The sequence below is a fragment of the Onychomys torridus genome, chromosome 5 (assembly GCF_903995425.1).
Source record: "Onychomys torridus chromosome 5, mOncTor1.1, whole genome shotgun sequence".
In the NCBI taxonomy this organism is placed as follows: Eukaryota; Metazoa; Chordata; class Mammalia; order Rodentia; family Cricetidae; genus Onychomys; species Onychomys torridus.
The window spans coordinates 77,975,231-77,999,598 of NC_050447.1; the positions used below are offsets into that span (position 1 = coordinate 77,975,231).

Below are 24,368 nucleotides of genomic sequence, written 5' to 3' on the forward strand. Positions count from 1 at the left end.
GAAAGATCAGGAGGAGGTGTGTCTAGAGCGTCGGGCTTTGAGGGTTCAAAAGCCCACTCCATTTCCAGTTAGTTCCCTTGGCTTCATGCTTGTCTCAAGACGTGCTCTCTCAGCTACTGCTCCAGCACCATGCCTGCCTGCCTGCCGCCATGCCCCCACCATGACGGTCATGGACTCACCTTCTGAAGCTGAGAGCCCCAAATAAACATTTTCATATATATATTCCATTCCCCTGGACATGGTATCTTATCACAGCAACAGAAAAGTATAAAGCAGCGGGCCTTCTTTTAGGAAACGGATCAGGTAGCAGCAGATATTTAAAAAGTTCTATCACATTTCGAAGTCAAAATTGAGACCATGCAGGTGTAGAGACAGAAGCGAGAGCCTGTTACTTCGTAGTAAAGGAGGGCACTGGGACAACTGGCAGGCTGGGAGGTTCCTGCAGGTGACACGAGGATTGTGGCCACTCTGCAACACAGCACTGTAGGACATAAAGCACAGCCTGACGAGAATGCTGTGGCAGGAGACAGAGCCTGCCAACTTGCAACCCAGCAAATTAGCAAGAACACAATCCCCGGGGTTCCCAAGTGTCCTCTGCCAAAGCAGAAAAACGTGAATTTAACACACACATACACACTCGCATGGGCTCATGACACACCTGACTCTAGAAAGCAGAAGGCAGTGTGGCTGACAGAAACTTGCATCTAGAAGTGACAGTGTTCACAGAACTCTTAAGTGCTCTGTCTCCTTCCACAGAAAATGCATGCCTTTTCCTATAGACATTTCACTGAAATCAAACCATGCAGAGCCCTTAACTTTGAGAACGCCTAACTTCAGAAAGAACACGAAAACTGTGCATGCATAGTAGACTCATAAGAACGAAACATGACCCTATCTGACAGAGCAATCCCGTATCACAAAAGCAGCTCACCTGGAAATCTTGGTCGTCAATTCCGAACCTCTCCCGAAGATTCCGGAAGACCATTGGGCAGTATTCCTTAAATTTGAAATGGCTCGGCATGTTTTCCCTGCAATGGTCATATTGTGGAATGAGGCTCAGACAGACAGGAGGTTAGCAGGCTTCACAATGCCCCATTTGGATCTGTGTGTAGCAGTGAGGTGGCAAGAGTTCACTGCCCACAGCAAGCACACAGATGGATTCTACAGAACCAGGTACAAGCCAACGAAATCTGACTGACAGAGGGGACAGATTGAAAACACTGTCTGTCTCACACTGGGACTTCGCTACCCCTTCATCCTGGCTGCACACACCAACCATTCTCTAAGGAGAAGGGATGTCGGGGTGGGGATGGGGTGGAGGGCAGGATGGAAGGATGTAGTGAAAGAATAGACAAGATGGCAGTGAGGAAGCGTAGGCCATACCCATCTTTGTAGCTGGAGACCTTCTCTCCAGCCCCCACCAAGCCCTGTTATTCCAACAGCCCACTTACAAAACACACGCTTATATTATTTAAACTGCTTGAACATTAGTTCAGGCCTACCACTGTCTAGTTCTTACCCTTATATTCAGTCCATTTCTATTAATCTATACTTTGCCACATGGCTCGTGGCTTACCTGTACCTTACATCTCGCTTGAGGCGGTTAGCAGCTCTCTCCCCTCAGCCTTCCACCTCCCAGAATTCTCTTTTCTGTTTGTCCCGCCTATACTTCCTGCCTGGCTATTTGGCCAATCAGCATTTTATTTACACAGAGTGATATCCACAGCACATCTTACTGTGGAAGCAGCTGTAACAAGGCTTGCCTCACACCCAAGACCCACATTCCAAATTCACTCTGAGAGTATTTCCGAATCACAGTCAGGTCCAAAAGAAACTCAGGACAAATGGCTAACTGGGCTGCTTATTAGCATACCAAAGCCCACACTGGCCTCCAGGCTCACTCAGTACTGGTGGCTCCTCACATCTCTTGTCACCCCACCCCTAGCCTAAACTTCTCCAGCTCATGGACTTTCCTTCCCCGGTTTTTCATTTCCATTTTGGCCGTGCGCTCTCTTGACCCCTCTCTCTTGGTCCTCTTTTGCCTCTCTCTCTCCTCCCTCTCTCCTCAGTGGCCTAGTTCTCACCCTCTCTAGACTTGCTCAGATGCCTCTGGCCATCTTCTCCCTCAGCCATACCTCTGAGCAGTCATGCTCTCACTTTATACACTCATGAACACTCAACCTCTGAACAGAATTACGGGGAGAAATGAACTCATATGTTCACAACAGAACAACAGCCTGGTTAAGACCTTGTGTGACAGGCTGGGGTATAGCTCAGTGGTAGAGCACTCACCTAGCATGTGTGAGTCCCCGGGTTCAATTCCTAATACTACAACAAAGAGGAAAGGAGGAAAGAAATTTTACACTTACCCTGATATGGGAGGCTAATGTTGTGCTCGTCCCACTCATACAGGATTGCCTGTCCTTCATGATCTCATAGAACAACAGACACAGACTGTGTACACCCCTCTATTACTATTCTTTGTACAGAAATGACAGCAATTTGCGTATGTGTCCATTTCCAGCTACTGTGAGACCCTTGAGGGAAGGACCATGCTGTATCTTTAGCTTTGGGATGAACTATGTCATCGACTTTCCATCATGACATCAAAGGTACCCCAGTTACATGATGAACACTAGCAACTCCTAAACCTGACATCCAGTTATATCTTAGGATAAGACAATTATTTACTGTTTTGTAATACAGTCATTTCTATTCATAAAGCCACTGTTTTCAAAGTTTTGTGTACTAGAGCAGAAGTCCATAACTGCTCAAACAATCCAAGTAATTTACAGCTCCAAAAATTTAAATAGTAATGAGGATATCACTTCTAATGTATAAGATACTCCCAGGGAACAATATGCCATATGGCAAAGGGATATTATCCCAGAGGGCCTGCTGTTACTTCTCTGAATTGACAGATGGCTATGTTTATCACAGGATTAACTTCATCAGCAAAACTTTCCTCCCACCCATTGAAAAAATTATGTGATTACAGAAAGTCGCAAAAAGTCCTATTCTACACAGCCATGGCAGTCTTCAGAGAGGCTGACCGGTACTTACTTGTTAAAAAGGTGATTGTCCACCTTTATCTTTGAGTAGGCTTTGAAGTCATCAGGCATCAACATGACAGGGATTTGAACATGGCTCAGTTCATTGATCTAGAAAAACACAAAATAAACAGCATCGGTTATTACCATGCTGGTAAGGACTCTTGACTTTGCCATGTGCTGGCCCAGAAACTCAGTGAACACGGGAATTCTGCCCACCCTCTGCTTCCCATCATGAACTCTTTCCTCCTGCTGTCCTGACCCCCCAGTTGTTCCTCCATCCTCCCTCACTGGTCCTCCCTCCCTGGTCTTCCCTCCTCCCTCCCTGGTCCTCACTCCCCCCAGCTACCACAGGAAGAACATGGGGGCCTGACCTAAAGGCTCTTTGTCCCTCAGGGACGCATCATCCTCATCTGTCTCCCTCTTCCCTCCCAGGTACTCAACTCAGAACTTCCCTGACCCCATTTCTAGGACAACTTCCTCTGTGAAAAAAGTGTTATCTGAGAAAGAGGAGTTTTAAATCCATGAGGTAAGTATTTGTTGAATTAACAGACAGCATTTATATACCGAAGCACCCAAAGAATGGCGCTGACATCCATATGGTCTTTTCTTATAGGAACTGGGTGTAAACCTAAATGTTGGGATGGAGCTTGGACATGACAGAGCTTCACTGAAGAAGGAAGCAGACAGCTTCATGGTGTTACACAAGAATGACAAGGGCTAGGAGCAAAGGCAGAGTCAGATGTGGATACTTCTGGTCTTAGCACTTGGGAACCTGGAAAAAGAGGATGGCTAGCCTGGGCTACACAGTCTAACTCTCTCAAGTGAAGAACAAAGAACACAGAATCCTGTTTCCTTTGCACCACAGGAAGTGGCAGGGTGGATCTGACACATGATTGTGAGAAACCTAACTTTTTTTTTCTTGGTTGTTTTTGCACATGATCCCCATGCTATTTTCTCCCTTGCTGATATCAATAAAAAACACTTTAAATGTCTGTACTTCCTGTAGAATGGAAGGTACTCTGAAGTGTTCTTGGTTCCCAAAAGCAAAAACAAAACCAAGTAAACAAGCAGCAAGTTTCTTGCTAGGGTAGGGATTTTAATGCATTACTGGTTTCTAAGAAAGTGATAACAGCCAGGTGGTGGCACACGCCTTTAATTCCAGTACTTGGAAGGCAGAGCTAGGCGGATCTCTGTGAGTTCCAGGCCAGCCTGGTCTACAGAGCGAGATCCAGGACAGGCACCAAACTACACAAACTCTGTCTCAAAAAACCAAAAAGAAAAGAAAGAAAGTGATAATGATTTCAGGACACCCTCCTTCCTGAGGGATGTCCAGCCCACAGGACTCAGTGAAGGTGATCAGCAGGGGAGCCTGAAGGCTGATGCTGGTCCCAACATTTTCTTAGGCAAAGCTGACGGCAGTTGGTGGCTCACAGGCTTAAAGAGAAACGAAGGGGCTGGAAAGTGTTGGTGGAGAAGGTAGAACAAGAAGTTTGAAGAAATGGGGCTTGGCTTTGGGGCTGAGTCTGTCTGTGTTCTGAGTTGTAGGGGCCAGAGGAAATGTATTGAGTGCATGCTAGAGTCCGGCTCAGAGAACAGGCATAGAGATAGACAGCTATGTGGCCACGGCCCTTCAGGTTTGAGATTCTTGCTGACCAAGTGTGGTATAGAGAGGACCATCATCACTCAGAAACAAGAAGTCAATGTTACACAATCCCTCATGTAGGCATTCCTACTAGAGTTGATGGGCATGGCATTTGAACCCAAGGCTCAAGTCTGAGGCAGCTAAAAGAAATGCTTGAGTCTCATCAATGAATGTTCTGGAAACTCAGCAGGGGTGAGGTAAAAGGCTTCTTGGAGGGCCTGTAGCTGAAGTCATGCTGCAGGAACAGTGAGCCATGAGTATGTAATTTTGGTGCACATATATTTATTTAGGTATGCACTGGGTTTGCTGCAGGTATGTGCATACGTATATGGGTATGGAGGCCCAAGGTTGCTGCGCGTGTGTGTGTGTGTGTGTGTGTGTGTGTGTGTGTGTGTGTGTGTGTGTGTGTGTAGGGCCTCTCTCGGAACAGGAAGAACATTCATTTGGATAGACTGGCTGCAATGAACTTCAGGGACCCGTCTGAATCCACCACCCCCACTGCTGTGGTTTTCAGGAGCACACAGCACCCTTGACTTTTTACATGGGTGCTGGGGATCCCGGGGATCCAAGCTCGGGTCCTGGTGCTTGTTACAGCAGGCACTTTACAGACCATCTCCTTAGCTCATTGTCTCCCTTTATAACTGAGGAATAGGTTGATACACAGTTAAAGTAGGTATTCCCGGGCCACTTTATCTTTCTTCCACGCTGTCTTTCATTTACAGTAGCTTTCTCTTTCCTATCTCCCTCCCCTGTCAAGTTATTCTTTCAAACGCCTGGGTCAAGTGAATTAACCACCCACGAACAAATAGGGAACCAGAGGAGCTGCCACTCAGGAGCAGCTGTTAATTAGTAGTGAGTGTGTTTCCAACGGCGTCTCTTGAGCGTCTATATTTTTTGTGTAGGAATGCTTCATTTTGGTGCATTAAGTAAGCTGTCACTCTTTGGCTTTACTGAAATATATTAACTTCAGCACTAAAGTTGAAAGCGCATTCAACTTCCTGGGTGACTCTACTCTCCTCTTTCTATGACCCTGCCATTACATACTCAGAAGGCCTTTGCTTCTGGTTCAAAATAACAGTGCAATATGGGCAATGCCAACAAGCTCCCATCTCAAACGAGGTTCAACCAACCCTCACTCTTTACTTCTGTACCTCATGTGGGGCTCCTAACTCTGAGCTTGCAGATTTCTGAACAGTGAGTTTTGAAGTTTTAAAATGTGTTGATTCTGCATCTGGCTTTAGTCCAGTGATTCCATGTGGCCCATCCGAAAACTGGAAATAAAACTGACAATGACTGTGTTTATTATTATTATTATTATTATTATTATTATTATTATTATTTATTAGGTGCTAAGATGGAGCCCAGGGCCTTATGCATGTTAGGCAAGTGCTCTACCACTGAACTACACATTCAGTCCTTATCAGTATTTAAAAAAAAAAAAATTGTCTTTATAGAGATTTAAGTTGAGAATACACACATATTTATGTAGGCCATATAATGTTCATGGAAGAACACAAAAAGATTTGTGTTAACCAATGCTATATTGAAAGCCTCCACCCCTTAGGAATAAGCATATGTCATAAAGTCCAAATAGTTTTCATTTATGGAGATAAGAGCAGAGTCAAACAAATGGAAAGTACCAGTTATAATATTCAAGGAAATTTTATAGGGTTGCAAATATTTAATGACCTCTTAGAACAGAAAGGCAGTACCACATTCATACTTGTGAGTGCTGAATGGCTGTCAGACAGTTTGATTCACCATCTTATGCAGCTCAGAATTTTCTAAGTGTATCAGACACACATCCGTGCAGAGAGGCCACTGGCTGGGTCCCTCTGTACCCTGTGAAGGACTTCCTGGTTCTGTTTATGCCGTGCCAGTCACCCCCAAACCACAGGGGCTGCTCAGCACTGCCCCTCTGCAGAGCCACTGGGCACAGAGACTGACAGAAGCCAGGCCTCACATCTGACAGGAAATAAAGGAGCTCTGTTGTCGACATCAATAGAAGGCGGCTCCGGCGGGGTGGGGAGGGTTGGTACAAATGTTTATTAGTACCAAGTGCCCCAATGACCTGACTGTATTATAGATCAAGAGCTAAGGAAGGGGGAGCACAGAGGGGGGCTGGCATAGTATGATGATGGAGAAGGGACCAGGGAGATGGCTTATCTCAGCTCAGCTTTGTCTGAACTCACTTTAATACTTGGCATCCATGTCACAGCTAATATTGGATTTCTGCCAAATACCACAGTGAGGTTTCTGGACACAGTGTCTTATCTGATATTTATAACTCAGGAGTGCAGGTACTATGATTATTCCCATTTCCCAGATAAGGAAATCCAGGTTTAGTGAGATTAGCTGCTAGCTATTAACTGGGCATGCTCTACCTGGAATCCAGCCCATGTAGTCAAGACTCCAGCAGTCTGGCTAGATTTCCCAAACTCAGGATCTTTTTTTTTTTTTTTTTTCATCCCTGCCAGCCTTAAGGTTGAGAGTTCATGGTAAGGAGCCATTAAAAGCTTAATTAATCTAAAATTTATGCCTCTGTTGTGTTAAAAACTTCTGAAGAATTCTTTTTTTAAAAAATAATAAATCAATAGAAAATGCATGTTTAATTGAATATGTACTGAAGTCTATAATTAGATCAGCTGTGGTTTTAACCACACAATCTAGATTGGGATTTGTCACTCAACTGTTCTCATCCCCCTGCTTGTTACTCAGTCTGCATTCAAATCTGAATGAATCATAAACAGTTATCACTGAAGGATGCAAAACTTATTTCCATAGCAATTATTTATTACAGACATTTATCAGAATCTTCCTGTATGGACAAACCATGGTTAATAGAAAGCACAGTAGCATTTTGTGGACTTTTCCTAACAGACAGTTCTACTTAGAAAAGGTATCTTGATTTCTCTTGTCAGCAAAATGTTCCAATTTCCGTTATGTGCAAGTTGGTGTCAACACATAACACACAGGCTTGTTATTTTCTGTGAGACAGAGGACTGAAGGGATCCCATTCCTGTATGTAAATCCACACTTCAAGCCAGCAATTAAGCTGCAAAAATTGGGACCAGTAAACAGATTCTGGACAAGAAACAGACAAGAAAGTCTCAATTCAATTGGTAATGGTTCTAAAATTAAGGCACATAAAGGTGTCCCTACAAAGCTGTTTTATAACAAGGCATTAAGAAAAAATACACTTAATATATACTTTTTAAGTCAAGCAAAGGATACATTTATAAATAGTAAGGCATTATTTATGATAATTAATTTGGATACATTCACCCAAAATACCATGTTTGCAGACTAATAGATAATAATAGATAATTGGCAAATGTTTTTGGCTTTTATTTCTGTTTCTGCTTATCTGTTTTTAGACAGGGTCTTACTATGTAGCCCCTGATGGCCTAGAACTCACTACATAGATCAGGCTGTCCTTGAACTCACAGAGATCTACCTGCCTCTGTGTTTAAAGGGGTGCACCACCTCGCCTGCCTAGTAAATGGTTTTAATTCTACCAAGAAAAAAAGGATCAATACCTCAAAATCCCTCACATGTAGAGGAGACACTGAAACATTTAATCTTATGTTTTTAGTAAAGACACTTCACTAGAAATCACGACTCACTGAATTAAGGCAGGAATTCAGTGTGAGCAGCTGTGGGCTACGGTCAGAGCTTCCTGGGGGAGCAGTTGTCTAGGGGCAGCCAAGTCTACCTATGATTGGGGCAGGAGGTGAGACGCCAACAGGAGGATGGGAAGGACCCAGAGATGTCCACCTCTTCATCCTCCCAATCTCAAGACAAGCAAATTGAGTGCCTACTTTAAAACACAGTTCAATAATAGAAAGCAGAGAGCTGGGATGGACCCCCAGGGTAGAACAAGCACCAAGGACTCAAGATCAACACGGAGCCAGCAGGAGAAAGAACTACCAGGCATAACTCAGCATGGTTATCCAGAATGCTGGGTTACCACTGATTGATTTCTTAGGGAAATCTAATCACAAGTGTGCCATACCAGATTTCCTACACTGGGTTTTCGATCGCTTCTGGCTTTCACAAAATGATTCTCGCTTCATAATAAACAATGCGATGAGTTCCTTGTTACTATAAGAAAAAAAATGCCCCCTTCCATTAGCACTATTTGAAAATAAACACTACCCCTTACTAGACATGTCCGAAGAATCTCCTGTGCAGCTGTCTGACGAAGTACACCAAGATTCCTGCCAGATCCTTCCTGTTAGCATTTTTTTCCTGCCCTGAGGTTCATTCCACGAAGGAAATGAATGAAAACAGCATTTACATGGTAGGGCAGGAATTGGAAGTTCTGGCTTTGTCTACTCATTCCCATACCAGAGCAGCCCACGCACACACAAATGGGAACTTTCACTGATTCTCTCCAAAAGATTAAAAAAAAAAAAGACCCCGGCTGCATTTCTAAGAAAATACCCCCCCCCCCCGTGAATTAGAAACACCATCAAGATTCCCCACCCCCAGCTCTTCTGAGCCACCTACACACTTCACTGGGTGTCAGAGCAGAGGGCTTGATAAGAAGATTCCAGAGAGACTTACAGCTTTGAAGGTTACAATGATTTTCAATGGCCAGAACCCAGCAGTTTGAAATGAACCTGGGCAACACAGACGGATCTTGTCTCAACAACAAAAAACAAGGGACAATAGGGTATAGCAGAATAAAACAAAAGGAAAAGGAAGAAAAAAAAACCCCAAGATTTTCTCTTCTATTTTTCCTACTAACTTAAGTTTGGGGAGAATTACCTAAATTTTTAAAATCAGATTTTTTGTATCAATTTAATATCCATTTGTAACTGATGAGCTCCATGCAAGGGAAAAACAGACCTTCAATAATTTGCATATCATTTGTAAATACATTTTATAATCTTGTCACGGATACAGGTTGAAACAATGAAGAACTTTCCAACTCCGAGGTCCCGGACACAAGCCTGTGGCCCTCACTTGGGCTGGAGAGGCTCTCATTACAGCTGACACTGTAAATTAAATGGCAATTTGAAAGTTCTGAGGTTTCCATGGGGCAGGCAGAGCAAATTAGAGTCAATTACAGAGGTAGGAAAACAGGCCGCTAAAGATGTTTGCGAGCTGTATTTTTATTTGTCACAGGGCAAGAGGTCAATTTTCTACAGCTGCTCCATCAATATTCATTTTCTGAAGGCATTCTGGAAAAGCTAACATTTCTGTGTTTGTAGATCACACAGATGACAGAATCCAAGTGTGAGCTACCTTCCAATATCTAGCAAATAATATTTCATTTTGACAGGGCAAACGAAATTGTTCTGAAAGCTGCAATGTAAGCGAAGACGCAGAGTTTATCCCCTTGGCCTGCAAACTCTAAAACTAACTTAATCACCTAAGGGGGAATTTCTCCTGAATAAGAATGACCAAGTCAATCTTGTGAACAGTGGCTACTTGAGCAAAACGAAAATAAATGTCAGCAGCAGTATTTAAACTCTGGCTTAGAATCTTACCTGAATGTATACCGCAAACACGAATTCTACCATCTAGCAACATAATGCCCAAGAGCTCTACCATGAACAGTCTTCTCCTTACCTGCCCCCTCCGTGTGTGTGTGTGTGTGTGTGTGTGTGTGTGTGTGCGCGCATATGTGCGCGCACTGCTGAAGTCAACCTTATGTGTCAGTCCCTAGGAGCCATTCACTCTGTTTTTTGGGAAAGGGTCTTCCAATGACCTGGACCTTGTCAGTAGGCTAGGCTAACTGGAGTAAGCCCCAGGGTTCTGCCTGTCCCCACTGCCCCCGGGACAGAGATTAGAAATGTGCACTCATTTTTTTAATGTGAGTTCTGGGGAAATGGACTCAAGTTTTCATGTTCGTGAAGCAAACACTTTATCAACTGAGCCTTCTCCCCAGTACCATCCTAAAGAGAGTTCTGATGGACAGGCTCACTGGCTGGCCCACTACCAACTTCACCCAAAGAATGATTTCGTGTTAAAATTTACCACCCATAAAACACAGAATCCAACATTAAACGGCTGTATGAAGGCCAGAAATCTATAAGTTATTACAGAGGCATATGGAAAAACAACAATGACAGCAAGTAAGAAAGACAATGCCAGTGAGAGCAAGTGTTACGGAGTGGGCCATAAGAAGCCTCCCAGCTTGGAGCCTGGAACCCCATGACGGAGATCTGGGGACTGACCCTACCCCTTTGTTCTGCACAGATGCCTTGATCTCACCGTATGCTTTTAAAAATGAGTTTGAGAAGACATGTCAAATGATGTGCTTTTGGGCTCGGTGATTTAGAAAGTGCTTGCATTTATTACCTATCAGACTTCAGAAATTTGACACACAAATCTGCATTTCTGGCTTCTTTCAGAAGAGGCAGGGATAATATGGCATGTGCTTGGCCTCCTGTCTCTGATGTGAGTGGCTGCAGGGATGCACCCCTTGTTGGGCACAGTTCCCAGCAACCCCTTGTCTTCTGACTGGATGACTGCTCAGCCTTTCAGGTGCCACAGGACTTCAGTATCTCACCTTGCTGAAGTGGTCCCCCAAATACAAATGAATCAGAAAAATGATTTTTTTTTAAATCCTCCACCATTCTACTAGATCTGCAGTCCTCACACTGTGGGTCTCAACTGCCTTTGGGGATCACCTATCCTGCATATCAGATATTTACATTACGATTCATAGCAGTCACAAAATTATAGTTTTGATGAAATAATTTCATGGCTGGGGGTCACGACAACATGAGGAACAGTGTCCAGGGTCGCAGCATGAGGAAGGTTGAGAACCACCGCTTTAGATAAAGTGAAATCTGCAGCATCTTCTGCAGGCTCAGCTGTCTGAACTCCTGGTCCCCAGCTGGTGACACTGTGTTGGGAGACTGTGGAACCCCTCTGGGATGTGGGATGTAGAACACTAGGTTGGGACTTTGGAGGGCATGGCCATTTCTGTCCCCAATCCTACTGCAGAGACAAAGCAAACTTTCTGAAGACCTGAACCAACATCACAGCCACAGTGATCCGGAAAGGGATTATTAATTAACAGTCTAATCCTTTAAGCGAGTGAAAGGGAGGTTTCTGCTGCTTGCAACCGAAGATGTCCAACTCAACAGTGAAAGGCTTGGTGGGTGTCAGTGTACAGACACTCCATTCCTCTGGGTGACATGAATGCCAGCAATTACCCAGGCTCTAAGAAACGAATCTGGAAAGTTTCAAAGGAACATATGTTTCTTTTTAATCAGTATCTAATATACTCACATAATGTACTATTTCCTGTAAATTCTTCTTGTAATGAGGATACTCTCAAACCAAGTGCCCTATGAAGGTGGGATTGGACAATGAGGTGCAGACAGTCATTCTGACAGGGGTTCCTAACTCTCACAGTCCTCTGGGAATAGGGTACAACTGGCCACTCAGAAGATGAAGTGGCCTGTCACACACTGGTCCCATTAGCATCCTAGAGAGCCAAATATATTTGCTGAAAAAGTAAGCAATGCAAGACAGGCACGCATTTTAGCATGCCAATCACACATACAACAGTAGTAAGACCTGCAGGTGATAGGGAAGGATTCGGTTTGCACAGTTTGGCCTTTCGTTTTATTTTGATTTGTTTTTTCAGAGAGGGGTTTTTAAGAGATTTCCCTATTGGACCTGGGTTAAGATTATTCCAGAGAGGAAGTACTGGATTCCTGGTCTCTTAGGCTAGACTTCTGTTTTCCTTTCCAAGCACAGAGCAGAAGGGCAGCCAGCTTCACCACCCCAGATCTGCTCTACAGAACAATATGAGGAAGGCTACCATTATGCTGGTAATGGTGCTTTCCTGGACTGCGTGGAGTTGAATTGACTGCATTTTTCTTTCCCTTCCAGAAAGTCCACTGGAATGACAGAAGAGGAAGTGATGAAACACAAAACAAAACAGAAAACAACAGCAAACCCAGACCCGTGACAAAGATACGGCACAACAGACAGCAGAAGGGGGATCTGCAGAGAACCTTTAAAGGCAGGAAGTCAGCTAAGGGTCCTCAGCTGACCAAAGACAGACGACTGCCATACAAACACACAAGGACTTGGACAGCTGGGCGGTTACCAAGTCTCCATAGCTGGGATCCCAGAAGCAGAGACAAGGGCTGATTTATTGAGACCAGTTCCCAGGAGGCTCTGGGTTTAAGAGCCAGGTACCAACCTGGCCCAGGAGTAAACAGAACCTTACTCCGATTCCCAGGACTGCGCCTCCACCCTCTGCCTTGCTGCAGGCAAACCTGCAGTCCAGGCCACTCCCTTGGGGACACTGGAGCACTCCCCTCTGGAAAAACAAAAGTCCCAGAAGGGTGTGTGTATGGGGGGAGGGACCTCCACCATTGGCAATATTACAATGCCTACCAATAGGCATTACCTTTCACGCACCCAGACTCACCCACTGGCCTGCAGAGCCTCAGTCTGGAAGATGAACTAATATGAACAAGCTGTCAGAAGGCTGAGTTTTTTTCCGATGAGTGTATGTAGTGTAAGGTAGCAAGCCTTAGCCTGTGTTCTGTGCACTGTTTTTATCAAATGCATTGCATCCGAGTTTCTGAGTGCCCAGGTCCTCAGATTCACACTTGTCCTCATCTAGCTGAGTGAAACAAACACCCACAAATTAAGCAAGGGTTTGAAAGGATGACTGCTAAGAAAACTCAGACCCAACCTACTACTAAAACCTGAGTCAGCATGGACATGTGGAGACGGGCTCCACCCGTCAGTCCGTCCAAGTGCTGAAAGAAGTACTGTTCAGAACACCTGAATGACTAGAAAGACTTGGGTTTTCAACCACATCTGCTAATGATAACCCTCCCTAATTTCCCACTGTATCTCAAGGCTTAGTGGAAGGCCTGGACACTGAGGGGCTAAAGACGGTGACTATAGGACTTTGAATGATGGACTTCATGTGGCACCAAGCTTCCAAGTTTAGTGCTTTGCCAAACTTTACTACATTTCTTGATCAATGTACATATGCTTCATGCAAGGTGTCAGTAACAGCTAAGTCCAAACAAACAAACACACTAAACAACACTACAATCCCTGTACAAGACTAGAGAAACACTCTGTACTCCTACTCAGTAGGATCAGCTAAAGGTGCACAAAAATCAGTGCGAGACCTAGGGTGATACTTTGTGATCTAACAAAGCTTGCCTGGAGCTAAGCCACTAGCTAGCCATAGAGGGCTGGCAGTGGTGGTGCACACCTTTAATTCCAGCACTTGGGATCTCATGCCTTTGATCCCAGCACTTGGGAGGTTGAGACAGGTAGAGTTATGGCTGGGCGGAGAAAGGAATACAATGCAGGAGGAGACAGGAGCTCAGTCTCTTTCAGGCTGAGGATTCGGTAGAGGTAAGAAGTCTACTGGCTGGCTGCTCTGCTCTTCTGATTTTTCAGCATTTACCCCGATATCTGGCTTCAGGTTTTTATAAGACCAATTAGGATTCGTGCTACAGAGACCAAACTGGCATGGATTCCTCTATCAGCTAATACCTACTGTTGGCAGATGCCCTCAGGGCAGGGTCAATTTCAAGATTTTAAAAATAGAATAAATTATACAGATGGGGGAAGCTTGCTTCCTAGCTGCACCACAGTAAAGCTGACTCTAGCGATTCCCTGGCCTGGCATTGCGGATGGCCACATTTGAAGAATGACTATGTATGGTTCAGGAGGGTGGAGCACAGGCCCTCAACCCTGGAGAACTTAGGGGATGAGTCACCCGCTTCCTGTAGACACTGGGGAAACTTGCCAGTCCTCAAAGGTGCTGCTCAGCAGAATGCTACCTACAAGCAAAAACCATTAACATACCTTACACTTCCTTTCTGGGGAAAGGTGAGACTCCACAATAATATGTGGAAAAAACACCTTTTCAAGAGAAACCAAAGTTTTGAAAAGAGTTGTATGAAAAGCAGGTATTTGGAAGTTTCCACATTTGCCAGCTTGCCAAAACAACAAACAAACAACTGCACTTGGGCCACCTATGGAAACTCTTACATCCACATTCAAAAATTCCCTGCAGAACGTTCTATTTAGTCCATGAGAAATGTGGTCAGAGAGCGGCGATCCTTTATTAACTGGTGTAGAACACATCGGTTGGACTTTTAAAGACACACAAACCTCCTGGCCAATTCTGAAGTCTTCAGGAAAATAAAATTCTACCATGTGAAAGTCAACAAAATAAGCTTCGGTGCAGCTGGCCTGGGATGGAAAGAGAGAACATAATAATTTGCTAAATACAGGCAGCGGTAGTGTTCCGTCATTATTTGGGTTTACATATTTTTGTGAGGTGTAATTTTCAATAACAAAGCGATTAAAGCTAAGAGGCAAAGTGCCCAGAACTCAGAGCTGAGCCTCAAGAAAGTCATGATTAGGTCACAGTTTTATAGTACTCGCACTATATGACAATTAGTACTTGCACTATAAAGAAAAGGAAGAAAAAAAAAATCTTTAACAAAAGCTACTGGTTCTTTCTAGTGTTCAAATTATTTAAACATGTAATTGGACTTCTCAAGTTTGTGAGTAGGCTACAGATTATATATTAGCATTTATATAAAAGTACAAGTCGGCCTACATCTCAGTATGCCCAGATCACACACAGAGCTGCATAGATTAAAAAATCTTGCAATCCATTGTTCTACGAATTTTCACATCTCTTTACCCATCTACCCCTGGGCAGAAAACAGAAAATCTGGCGATGAACTTCAGAGAATAAAGGTCTCCCAGATCTTTATAATACAGTCTTTTTCTGGGAATGGAGTCAGCACACTGGAGACAGACAGCCCACCCCTTTCACACTGGCTGGTGGTCAGGGCAGCATCACCTTTGAAAATAGTGTCAAAACCTTTCCCCCAAGGCTGTTTTTTTTTCCTGTTAACATGAAGTATGATGGTTCTCACCAAGCAGTAATGGCTGAGAAACTGCACAGAAGGAAAATCGTGCCTCTCATGCAGTGAGAAGAAAAGGTAGAATCAGATTCCTTCTGACGATCCCTGTACCCAACTCCATAGTCTGAGAAGGCCACCTACATCCTTTCCACCAAGACCTTCAAGTCCTGAAGTTGGGGCCACATAGACAGAGGTGTCACCACTGTGGCCCAGCCATTCCCACGACATTTTAAAGTGGAGCAAATGTCTAGTACACTCTCCTTCTGTGAGCTTGTGTGAGCAGTGATTCAAAAAGTTTCAAAAACCTAAGGGGTGAGACACAAATTTATTTCAAGGGGTGAAGCTCAGTGGTAGCTTACACTCAGTATGTATGATGTACTGGGTGTCCATCTCTAGCAAAACACACACACACACACACACACACACACACAGAGAGAGAGAGAGAGAGAGAGAGAGAGAGAGAGAGTTAACTTTAAAAAGATATCCAATGATTATATAGGTAAGCCTTTTAGTATATAAATCACGTTATATTCTATGATAGTTTCTTCTTCAATTTCTAGAATATACTCTATTGAAAAACATTAATTAAGCTATGAACGTTCCTATTTGATATGCTGAGCTCGTCATGTTTTTTTGGTTGGTCACATTCTTTACCCTAAAATTATTTCAGCCATGTGTAAATGCACCAAGGAAAATGCAAGCAAGCAAACTGAGAAGCGACTCAAACTGTATCTAAAAAAGAAGTAACTGTTTAGCAAACCACATTCCCCGGCTTCCGTACTTGAGGGAGACAATGCTGCATCTAAGGCAAGCATGCAGAGGACGAGCTTCACACAGCTTCCCTTTGTGAAGGAAAGCATTGCTGAACACTGAGAAGATATTCTAAAAATCTCTCAGCTTAGGTTTTTACCACACCTACACAAGTCATAGTGGACCACAGAAAATAACTTCTTACAGATAAAAATTTAATTAATTTATCTGAAACAGGGTCTCATATTCTTCATTCCCCTTGAGCTTTCCAGGCAGCCAAAGATGACCTTGAACCTCTGAATCTCCCACTTCTTCCTCCTAAGAGCTAGGATTAGAGACTTGCACCACCGTGCTTATTAGTCTGGTTTGGTTTTGGTAATTTTGTCAACTTGACATAAGCTACGGTCGCTCAGGAAGAGAGCACCTCACTTGAGAATACACCTCCATTGGACTGGCCTCTAGGCAAGTCTGTGGGGCATTTTTTTTTTTTTTTTTTGATTAATGATTGATGTAGGAGGACCCAACCCACTGTGGGTGGTGTCACCTCTGAGTGAGTGGTCATATAAGAAAGGTAGCTGAGCAAGCCAGTAAATGTCTTCCAGAAAGTCCTTCCTCCATGGCCTCTGCTTTCACTTCTGCCTCCAGGTTCCTGCTTGAGTTCCTGCCTCGACTTCTCTTAATGGTGGACTGGGCAAATAAACCCTCTCCACCCCCCAAGTTGCTTTTGGTCATGGTGTTTCATCACAGCAGTAGTAAGTGAACGGGGGCACATCACCATGCATGGTTTTATGTGGTGCTGGGGGCTGGACCTATACCTTCATGCATGCTAGGCAAGCATTCCAGCAGCTGAACTACATCCCAAGCCCCTGTTTTGTATTTTGATGCCAAGTGTCGATACGTGGTTGAGAACAGAATTTGTTTGTGTGGGTGTGGTTATGTGGTATGGGGATCAAACCCAAGACACTATGCATGCTCAGCAAATGCTCTACCACTGAGCTACACCCCAGTCTAAAACTGGGTACTTTTGAACTTTTTCTCAGATGCTTGCCTATTCACTAATAATATGCTGAAGTGCTTTACAAATAACAACAAGCAACAAACTTTTTAAACACGGAAAAAAAAAAAACAACCCCAACTGTCGTAGTTTAATGATTCATTAATTTTTAAAAAGCATGCCACAGCAATTAACATATCATCTAGTCACAAATACTCCCATTTGCAAACTGTCAAAGGAACAAAATGCTACTGTTTGCATTCATTACTTTGGGAAAAAGAGTACTTGCCTGCACATGGGTGTAGCATAAATATGTCTCTCCCCTCTTCTAAACACATCATTCTGCAGATTGTATCACTACAAAAATAGATGGGCCAATTCACCAGAGAATTAGATGACAGAGAATCCTAATTCCTAATATCAGCTGACAGTAAGTAAGGCCTCTTTCTCCATCTGCTATGAACATGAATTCAGGGCACAATCTACCCAGATGAAATGCAGGCTTTTCCCTGGATTTTAAACTTGGAAATCTCTAAAAGTCTGAACAAGAAACTATACTCTTAGCTATTACAAAATATCTAAAACTTTCTCCTGTAATTACAGATCAACCACCTTTGTGGACCTTTTCTGAGGCATTCAGGGCTAAGCTCTTTTGTTAAGGTAATAAGCAAACTGTGGGCTTTTAATGTAACCTTCCTCTGCCCCTGGCACTGCACACATGTTCCTAGAAAAAGGTACATTTGTCCTGAAAGGTCTTCCCTAAGGTCTTGTCAGCTGCATCTGTCTCCTCTGCATCTCCTCCAGGTAACCTAAAGACACAGCACTGTCTCCTGCTCATCAAGGATGGAAATCTAAGAAATCACTTGAAATTTCGTGCACGTGTTAAGCCAAAAGCTAGTATGAAAAGGAAGTCACTTGCTGTGATGGTGGTGGTGGTAGTGGTGTGCAAATTTGTTGCGATGCCTTTTAAGTGAAGCTTTTCATCACTACCAGCACACCACCACGCAAGGGCTCTGCCTGTGTGAGCTGAAGAAGACCCACGGTGTTCAGTGACGGCAATTATCTGAGAACACTAATGACTCCTCACGGAAAGGTAGTCTGAGGAGAACACAACATAATCAACACTGGCTGTAGCTGCAGAGGAAACCAAACACTGCATGATGAGAGCAGAGTTGGCCTGCAGATGGCTTTACAAGTGTGCTAAGGGTGGGGACTACATGTATTTGTCTTTCTCCATGCCTGTCCATCCCTGGGGACACAGTACAAGAAAGAGTTGAGAGGCAGTTTTAACTAATTTCCTTACTTAGAAATTGAAAACGTGACTTGACCATTCCATCTACAAAAGTGAATTTTAATATTCTTGTAAATCTTTCAGAAAGCCACAGGATCAATCCCCACTCACCAGGCAAAAAGTTTGGTCTGACTAAATACAAGCATATTTACCCCAATTAAATGAAACTTATAAATGAAATAAAAACAGTCACCAAGCACTCATTCCATTGGTTGAAGAATTCTTAAGAAAGATGTTTCCCTCTGTATGTCTGTATCATATTTTAAATTAAAGGAGAATGTCCACACCAAGTGTTAAAATAATCTTTATAATTTTTATATAAGTTTAGTGAGCCTTAATCACCTTCCACAGGCCCAGGAAATCACAAGAAGTGGCACCCTACATACTTTAAAGCTATAAAAGGCAATAGTAGCTTTTCTTACTAACCTGAAACAACAACAAATGAGTCTCCTTTTGACTGCCATATAGTCTACTGATGGCCAACCAAACAATGCCTAAGGATGCATCCAACTTTAGTATATAAGCATCTTTAAGCCTATTGTCTCAAGTCTGGGGATGGAGCACAGAGTAAGACCATAGTTTCACTCCTGAGCATTACAAACACCACCTTTAATCATAATAATAGAAGAAACAAATTCACCAATCTCCAAGCTAGTAAAACTTCGACAATGTTAGTGGCAACAGCTGCCCAAAGCCCGTTTAACTTAGTATCTTACTTACTCATAACTAGTAGGGTTTCTTTTCTTTACTTTTCTATTGTGATTTTTTTCCCCCCGAGACAGGGTTTCTCTGTGTAGCCTGGCAGTTCTGGAATCTGCTCTGTAGACCAAGCTGGTCTTGAACTCAAAGATCCACCTGCCTGTGTCTCCAGAGTGCTGAGATGAAAACAGTGTGCGCCACCGCTGCCTAGCAACTCATGACTAGTTCTTACGTGCATTTTTCATGAATCTGGATGTTTAAAGAGCAATCTAGACCTGTGAGTATTCTCTGCCAACTGCAGATAGCTCAAGTAGGGCAATGATTTTATGAAAAACAACCTACCAAGTGAGCTCATTAGAAACAAGCTCTCCTTTTTCAAACACGCCATAATTCTGTATATTCTAAAACCTGAGAGTAAATTTTTAAGTTTTTATTTTATTTCTCTCTCTGTCTCTCTGTCTCTGTCTGTCTGTCTGTCTGTCTGTCTCTCTCTCTCTGTGCATGCACATGTGTCATGGTACACACATGGAGGTCAGAGGACAACCTCAGATGCCAATCCTCCCCTTCTGCCCTGCTTGAGACTGGGTCTCTTGGTTGTTTCAGCTCCTGTACACAAGCTGGCTGCTCCTCAAAAGTCCAGGGTCTCTCTGTCCCTGCTTTCCATCTTGCCACTTCCACCTGGGCTACAGTTGGGCATGACTGCACCCAGCTTCGCATGGGTGTGGGGGATTCAAACTCAGGTCTTCACGCATGCACAGCAAGCCTCTTACTCACTGAACCATCTTCCCAGCTGAGAGGGACTTTTAAACAACATGTAAATAAATAAAAGCCGAAGATAAACTCAAGGTTCAAATAACATAACCTACAACTTAAATTTCCAGTGGAGTACCACTTCTGCCGGGAGACAAACCCTCCAGCAAAGCTTTGGCAAGTGTTACCGTCCTCATCTGTGGACTGGTTAACTCAGTCACTCTAATTTCCTTCTATCTCAATCAGCAGGCGGTGCATACACTGATGCAAACCAAGCCAGGCTGTGCAGCTACTTACAATATAGATGATGGAGAACAGAGAGGTATCCAATGGCTTTCCAATCACCCCGAAGCTGACTGGACCACCTACACGATGCTCTCAGTGTGGTCAGGGGCTTGAGGTGACCACCAATGCATGCCCACCGGAGTGAGTCTCCAGCAGCCCCCCTGGGTGATGGGAAGCTGTCAGAGACACTGCCATTTCCTCTTCCCAACTTCTAATTTCGATGATGACTTATTCTGCCCCACCGATCACAGTATTCATTATGTGGTTAAGCCTGCTTCCTCTAACCCCTAGGGCACAGAACACTGTGAGTCCTGACCGTGTTTATTACATACGTCAAGGTTATAAACATCATGTTAAATGCACTATCTGGACCATACTGAAGTAGCTACTTAGTAAAAATCACTAAACAACTGTTAAAGTAGGACTGACAGAATGAGTCTTCTACATGACGGAGATTTGGCCACGAAACTGCTTTCCCCTGTGGATGGCAGTCCACTGAGTCAGCAGCTTCTGAAACTGTCGTGCTTGCTCCCTTTAGATCAATGACACCACCGTTCAGACATTAGCAGATAAAAGATTATCAATAAAACACTAGAATGAGCCATCGAGAATAAAGAAAAAGCCCCCAAACAACAACAAAAACCTTATGTTCTAAGTCTTCATTTCTGGAACTTCAGTGGCCCCTAAGGCTCAGCAAGGAGATGCGGATTGGCGGGGTGGCTCAGTGTCCATCAGTCCACACTACTGCAGCCAAGCCTGGGTCCAAATAAACCAGCAGTCAGGCAGGCAGGACACATGAGTTCTCCTCTTTTTATAAAGAGTGAAGACTAGGCTGGAGCTCTGTGGGTGAGTACAGCATGAGCAAGGCCCTGGGTTTGAGCCACAGCACCCTACACAAATAAACACTAATGGCGAATGATGTGGAAGTGGGGGCTGTGGGAGCTGGAAAGAGCGAAAATGACAGCTTTAAAATGCTACCACCACAGCAGACTGAGGCTCAGTGCTCCTTGGGCTTTGTATTGACAGGCAAGGAAGTTTGCTTTAGAAGTAATCCTTGCTCCTAATTTTCAAAAATAGCTCCTTATAAATAATAATGGCACTAGGTCATGGCTATTTCAGGCTTAGTGTCTGTCTGCAGTCTCCAGCTCCTGAGCTGTGTGTTGAATCCCTAATCCTTAATGTTCTAACATTCGGAGATGGAATGCCAACATTTAGGAGGCAATTAGGGTTCAATGAGGTCACAGAGGTGGGGGCGCTGGATCTGACGGGGCTAGTGTCTAAGAAGAGGTATTTAGAAAGCTTACTAGCTCCCCCTTCCCTGCACTTCCTTATACCTCAGGTTACGTATGCGGGCTGGTAAAGGGCTGCATAAGCAGAACCAGACGGTGGCCTGTGCAGGGTACCCGAAACCAAGCCTACCAGCAACGCGGGGCTGTCCGGCCTCCTGTGCTGTAAAGAATGTCTGTTGACTGAGGCATCCAAGCTACGGTCTTTTGTTATGGCGGCCCATGCTGGATAGCACGGTAACCTGCAAAATGAGAATCCATGAGCTTATGCTAATTTTTACAAATTTAGATACGTAGATAAAAGGGAAGAAGGAACCCATCTTTCTCACAGTGGAATTCCATCACTAAACGCGGGAGGAATGACAAAAATATGAAAATGCAGCAGTGTGCAAATATTAACTATTTCAGGTTAAGAATAAGCAAGATATTGAAATTGGTAAGCAAATGTCTGATGAAAGCAGGATAATGACAGGTGATTCTAGGAATCTCTCCAGACACTCGAGAGCCAAGGGGAAAGTAACCTCACAATGAAGAAAGCCGATGTCACCGGAGGCAGGCATTGTTGGTTATGTAAGATGCAGACATCTGTATAAGGGGCTGGGGGGTTCTTGGCCTTCTTTTTGCTACACGTTTAAATGGCTGAAATTCTCTGAAAATGGAAAGTGAAAAGTGAGGAACCCCGGGGGTATTTTTAGTTGAATGTACATCACTTGATTCTCTCCCTACTCATCTTCAGCATGCTTATCACAAGTTAGTTGGTCTGGGAGGTTTCAGTGCCACAGAATGCATCTTACAATTAAGTGGAATATTTCAGGACCCACTTGGTACGCGAAATCTCTCTTGGTCTATAAGCAGGAGCAATGGGACTACATGGAGGAACCACACTTTCTGAACATCTAGCTCAATGGTGAATGAATAACAAACCCGTACAGCTTGTTTTTAAATAGAAATTATGAGGGGAAAATAGACATGCCTGTAATCCCTTCATGGGAGTTTGAGGCAGGAGGATTGTGAATCTGAAGCCAGCCTGGGCTATATTGGAAGTATGAGGCCTGCCAGAGGGGAAAAAAAAAAGAGACACTGTTTCAAAAACAAAGCAAACAGATACCAAGAGGATGAGAGTGGAGACGCCTACCACTGGGAAACAGTTCAGTCTTACACAGTCATGGATCCTCTGGTTTTCTATCCCTGCAGGACTTTCACGTCAGCATCCATCCTTTCCGAAAACTGGGTATAGCATCATCAAGGCCAGCATTTGTCTAGGGCTCACTACACATCAGGTACCTGCTCACTGCTCCAGTCTCTCCTATGGGTCATTTGAACAAACGTGTGAAATAGGTTCGACTATAGCGCACTGCATCCCGGGGAAGGAGTGGGAAAGCCAGGATTTGGGGACATCACCGCTTCTGTGCTGCATCCCCTTACTGTACCTCTTGAACATGTACCTCATTTAACCTTAATTGCCCCCTAAATGTTGGTACATTAAGGGTTAGGGATTCAACACGCAACTCAGGGCCGGAGACACTGTACCATGGTGCTGGGAGGCCTCTGGTTTATATGCACACAAATAAATGAAAAGGACATACATTTTACAAAGACAGAAAACCTGCTGGGCTACTTAAAGCAGCCAGAAGAAAGCTGCTCACAGGTAGACGGCAACTAGATGAACCATACACACAGCCTTCAGCGAGACTCTCATCTTTTTAGGTCTATACAATCCTCTGCTCTTCACACCTTACCGCATGTTAACAACCAAGGCTTTCCCCGGTTGCAGATAACCAGGGGACACAGTGGTTATGGCTGAGGATAGGGTACGACTTGCTGAAGTGTCTTGAGAGGGGCAAAAGGGACAGTGTTTGTCCTTTAGCAGGGAGAAGGCACCAGGCAGAAAGCAGAGGCAGAGGAACATGGGTAGCAAAGCCTAGCAGGGGTTGGACCAGACAGATGGTGGGGCTAAGTCATTTATTTCCAGTGCTGGGGATGGAACCCACGACCTTGCACATGTTAGGCTACATTACTGCTGAACTCCAATCCCCAACTCTAGTTCTGCCGGGACAGGCTCGTACTATGTAGCCAGGTGGGACTTGAACTCAGGATCCTCTTGCTTCTGTCTCCTGAGAGCTAATACGATAGATGTGACCACCATGTTCCACTTTGGACTGCCACTCTGTTTTCCGAGAGAAGGTCTCAGACTATAGCCCAGGCTGGCCTGCAACTCACTATGTAGCTCAGGCTGGCTCTGAATTTGTCACAGTCCTCCTGTCCCAGCCCACCAAGTGCTGGGGTTACAGGCAGAAGCCACCATGCTTACCCTCTGCCCCAGGATGGCAACAAGCAGGCAATGTAAGTGAAGGACCAAGGGGTCTGCAGAGGTCTTCGCAAGGTATTGCAGAAGGAGTCTCGGGAGTGTGGGTATCCAGCCTCAGTGCCCTGGGCTGCTGTCTGTGCACACTACTTCTACAAGAGAATCTGCACAGGCGCACGCCTGTCACTGCTGGCCACTCCCTGAGTAGACACTGAGTACATCTTTCCTGACTTTTATTGATAGAAAAATGTTGGTAAATCAAATCTAAATCACAATCATTTGGCTTCCGGTCATGAATCTGTGATGAAAGAACGTGCAGCTGGCTGCCAACAGGGCCACTGTAGACAGCTGAAATGGATACGGCCCACCTGCAAGATGTCTGTCCAGAAAAGACAGCTGGGACCAAGGGCTCAGCTGAGGG

General features: G+C 44.3%; 1 protein-coding gene across 2 annotated transcripts in view; it reads right to left on the reverse strand.

Annotated features, from left to right (window-relative positions):
- Pip4k2a (phosphatidylinositol-5-phosphate 4-kinase type 2 alpha) overlaps positions 1–24,368 on the reverse strand; it is a 165,919-nt gene that overhangs the window by 66,391 nt on the left and 75,160 nt on the right. For both annotated transcript variants that reach the window (XM_036188025.1, XM_036188024.1), the window contains exons 2-3: positions 3,064–3,161; positions 932–1,028 (exon numbers count right to left, since the gene is read on the reverse strand). In XM_036188025.1, the coding sequence (XP_036043918.1) occupies positions 932–1,028; positions 3,064–3,161 (195 nt within the window). The remainder of the gene's footprint in view (positions 1–931; positions 1,029–3,063; positions 3,162–24,368) is intronic.